Source organism: Myotis davidii, unplaced genomic scaffold (genome assembly GCF_000327345.1).
Source record: "Myotis davidii unplaced genomic scaffold, ASM32734v1 scaffold1854, whole genome shotgun sequence".
Lineage (NCBI taxonomy): Eukaryota > Metazoa > Chordata > Mammalia > Chiroptera > Vespertilionidae > Myotis > Myotis davidii.
The window spans coordinates 91,565-96,137 of record NW_006285243.1 but is presented as its reverse complement, the minus strand read 5'-3'; the positions used below and the strand labels follow the sequence as shown (position 1 = coordinate 96,137).

At 46.6% G+C, this 4,573-nt stretch overlaps 1 protein-coding gene across 1 annotated transcript; it reads right to left on the bottom strand.

Annotated features, from left to right (window-relative positions):
• Positions 1–2,783: 2,783 nt before the first annotated feature.
• ASB12 (ankyrin repeat and SOCS box containing 12) lies at positions 2,784–4,244 on the bottom strand. The gene is given in 2 exon segments (XM_006755861.2): positions 2,784–3,019; positions 3,419–4,244. Coding segments are annotated over 2 exon segments (960 nt in total). The 3' UTR covers positions 2,784–2,885.
• Positions 4,245–4,573: the final 329 nt, after the last annotated feature.

Sequence of the window (4,573 nt, the reverse complement as noted above, 5' to 3'; positions counted from 1 at the left end):
GAAAGAGTTCTCTCCACTGATACATTTTCTTTCTTCTGTACTGTTTAAAACCCTTTCCACCATTCAATGCCAGACCAAATACCACCTCTTCCATCTTACTTTCCCTCAAAATAGTAGATGAAGGGTATTTCTCTGGTTTCTGAAGTCCAATAGACTATTTTGCACTTTGGATCTAGTCTTTAGGGGTTCCCTTTCTGAATAAAGGAAAATAATTTTGCCATTGCAAGGGATAATACAGACTGATCAGTGGCATGTGAAGAGCTGAGCCAGCCTCAGGCTCATGGCAATGCCAGGAAGGAAGGGAGGGAGAAAGGGACGAAATGAGGGAGGGAAGAAGGAAGGAAGGAAAGAGAGGTCAAAAGGGGACAGGGAGAGATGGAGAGAAGGAGGGAGAGAAGGGGCCTTGCTCACCTGAAAGGGTTAAGATTTGTCTTTTACAGAAGCTGGTGAATGTGGTAGGAGTTGTGAGGGAGAGACTAGGTTATCATCTGGGATCAATGCTAACAAGAGAGTAAAGGCCAAGGGAGAGATTTTACTCCAGGAACAGTGACATCACCTCTGCTTCCTCCTCACACCTCCTAAGGAAGATTGTCTCAGAGGATTCATCATCAGAATTTGAGATGATCCTTTCCACCCCCTGGCCTGTTGTCTGGATGGGAATGGTTAGACCTGGGGAGTGGAAGGGACTAAGACACCAGGCCTTGAAGTTGTTTCTGCCCACCAGCAGCACAGGCAACTGGAAATATAATAGCTAATAACATGGGCACTTAACTTAGGGTCTCATTCTGCTCGTCTGGGAAATGGGGCTAAGAATTTCAGCTCTCCCTCTCTGTCTAGAATTTGGTATGCTCTTACATTTTCCTCAAGTGCAAGTCTTCTGAAATTCCCAGAATATCCATATGCTTTCATGGGTCAACCAGAGAATGTGTCCCAGATACCACAGGGGAGGCCACCCTGGCCAGGACCATTTGAAAGGTACACTTTCACAGGGGCCTAGAGCAGATGGGGTTGGTGAGGTTGACTCCTAATCCCCAAGGGCCTTGAATGGGAAAGACAAAGCCAGGAGAACTCACCTGTAAGAAGATAGATGGGGATGTCTGCCCTGAAGCTTTTTGTCTATGCTTATAGCCCAGTCCTTCAGTTCTCTTGCTCCTTGGTGATAAACAATTGCACTGCTCTCCAAAATACATAAGAATGAAAGTGTGGAAGTTGAGTGTGGCAAGACCTTGGAGATAGATGTCCAGTTCTCTTGCCTTCCTTCCTAAAGTCTCTCAGGCACTAGGAGCTAGGGAGAGTGGAGGAGGTAAGAGGTAGGAGATGCAAGTCAGTTCAAGCCCCCATTCCCTGCCTCCCTTCCCCAGTGATAGATCATGATGTGGGGAGTGGGGGGAGGCTGTCAAGGCAGCTCCCATGAAAAGCTCTGAACATTTATAGTGTTTCCCAAAGTACAGATGGTCTGGGCTCTCCTCCTTCATTCCTTTATATTGTGTCTCTTTCACTGCACATTCACATCTCCATGAAGGTATCATGCAGGAGAAATATAAGAAGGTACTGTAGAAGGATAAAGAGTTAGCAAAATGAAGCTGCTTGGATTTGAATTTGCATAGTTATCTGTGTTGGATATGTTTTCCTCCTTCCCCTGCTTTTCTCCACATCATAGGGGACTGACAGTGACTTCCAGAATCCCTCATCAATCATCTTCTGGCTGGGTACAATCAATGAGAACACTGGTGGGAGGGTAGGAAAAATGGAGAAGCCAGGGTATTTAGCCTTTTTGCTTCTGGTGGTGTCTGCTGTGTATAATCTATGGCTCTGACTGTCATTATACTTCCAATTCTGCTGTGTGACCCCAGCTACTGACCCAGATCACACCATCTCCTTCCACTGTTCCTTCACTGCTCATCTTCCCCTGATCTGCCTTATATTTCAAGGGGTTAAACCCTGTGGGCTATGTTTCCAGGCTCTCATATTAGTTCACTTCCAGTTTCCCCCAATGAGAGAGACACTGGAGGAAGATTAAAGGGCAAGAATGAGGGAAAGGAGAAGGTATTTCTTCCTTTCCTATGGTTTGAGCAACATCTCTATTCAATGGTTCTAGCACCCTTGGACAGGCTTTTGATTCCACTTTCCATGCGGTGACCCCTGTCCCTGGACTCTGGACATACTTTCCCCCTCATCCCTCCAGCTTAGGGATGGTTTTGGGCTCCTGGTTCCACTAATATCTTGGTTACCTTCCCATTCTGCTCAGATTCTCTGCCTGTCAGCTATGTAACCAATTTCTTTTCTGCATTACATTCTGTCATAAATACTTGGTAGTTTATTTTCCCAGTTTGATCTTGATTATAAATTGGACTAGTGGAATGCAGCCAATGATTTAAGGTTAATGAATGTGGGGCTCCTTGGTCACTTGACTCAAAATAATAGGGAATTGGGTGACAGCCCCTAAAAAGTTGTCTTGCAGCAGCCAGAGAAATGGAGGCAGGTACAGGGCTGAGCAAGCTAATGCTACCCTTCCACCTAGTTTAATTCTTCAGAACTTTGCTACTAGAACAACACAACTCCAAATTCTCTCGAGAATGTTGGTGGGCAAGTGTGGGCCATTGAGTTAGTTTTCACTTTTTATCTTACACTGGTCAGAACTCATGCCTGTAAAATGCCAGACCATTACCATCCTTCCTCATGGCCAACCAGACCACTACCCCCAATAAACAACCCCCTCTACACACACACAATAGACACCAGAATTTATTTTGTAAGTTATTTTATTGTGGATGATAATACAGGAAAGCAGCTCCAAATAAGTGGGAGGAGCTATAGTGCTCTTCAGTTATCTGGGTCCCCGAGATGTTTTGGAGATATCATGGGTTTCTGGGTAGGTTGCAAGATTACAATTGGTGTTTGAGGTAGCTAATCAAAACAGAGGGAATATCCAGCTGGTCAATGGCTTGTGGCTTGTTGGCCTGACAGAAAGCTCTGCGGATAGCTATACGGGCCTGCGACAGTAGTGTTCGTGGAGTGGCTGCGGCAAAGAGAAACAGGTCATGAGAAGCAATCCTCAGGGCAATTCTCCCACCCAAGGCTACATTCACACTGCCCTTGCTCCTGTAGCCCTAAATGTTCTCTTCCTTTTAGGAAATGTCCCCCACCCTCCTTTCAATGTACAGTACCAATAGGGACACACTGAGGACTAGAGAGGGCAGTGCCAAAACAAGATACCAAGCTACTTCTATCTTTCTACCTTATCTTAGTGATCTTGACCCTAATAAGGAATATGTAACCTCTTCTCCACTGGGGCTCCAGTAGAGGAGGAAGATGGTGTTTTCTGCAATTCATCTCAGAAGGGTTGGCTTGGGGATAATTTGGGGCCCTGAAACCTTCATACCAGGACCCCTATAGGACTGGTCTGCTTGACACTCACCTCGGGCCTGTAGCAGTAAGATGGCGCCTTTATCATTTTTCCTGTCCAGGTCCAGTGGGACAGATGGAAGGTATATGTTAGCACCAAAATCAATTAACAGCTGAATGTACTCAGGATCACAATTATGGTGGAGGCAGATTTCAAGGAGGGTGCGTGGCTGTGGGACACGAGCTAATAGGTACTGGTCGGTGCAATTGTAGTTAGGATCTGCCCCATAGAGCAAAAGCAGGCGGAAACAGTCAAGGTGCCCATAGACTGCAGCCAAAAAAAGGGGACCAGAAAATGAAGTTATGTTTGACACCCAGACTGGTAGTTTAACCTTGACATTCGGATCTGCACCATGGCCTAGGAGCTCCTGCAGGATGCCAACAGCACCATCACGTGCAGCTGTAAGTATGGGAGAGCAGTTGTTGTAGACACTTCCACTAGGACAGGCTCCAGCTTCCAAAAGCTCACGCACGCAATCCAGATGGCCATGGCTGACAGCAGTAAAAAGTGGTGTCTGTGCCTTGATATCCAAGCTATCAACGTCAGCACCATGGGCCAGGAGTACCTGCAAACAATTAAGGTGGCCATAAGCAGCAGCCAAGCGCAGGGGTGTCCCAGGAACACCCCAGCCACTCCTACTATTGATGAAACGTTTGTAACACTCTTGCCGCAAAAGCTGGTCCAAGGTATAGGAGTCATTTCTGTGTACTGCTTCATGGAGAGCCTGCTTCTCCCCTGTGTTTGCGTCCTCTTCTTCCTTGTCAGGCTGCAAGAGGGAGAAGATTTTGCTGATGTCCATGAAGTTCATGTTGGCTTATTAGAGCAGAACCATTCTCATTATGAAGAGGAGAATATGCCAGATCTGTGGGTGCCAAAACAGGAGACTTACAATCCCCATCAAAAGCCTGGATCCCAGCCCTTGCCCCTCACCCTTCACCATCAGGCTCTTCACTTATGGGTCCCCTGCTCATAACACCTACTCTATCCTATTTCAGGACGTGGAGATGGCTGCCAAAACAGATCACATATTTTCACAGCTTGGTGTCTTTGCCTTTGCTGTTCTGCCTGCCCTTCAAATTCCTACTTCTGGGAAGCCCTCCCTAATCTCCTCCTCTGCTCAGGGTTCCCAAAGGCTCATAAGTAGACTTAAACTACGAACGTTCTCAC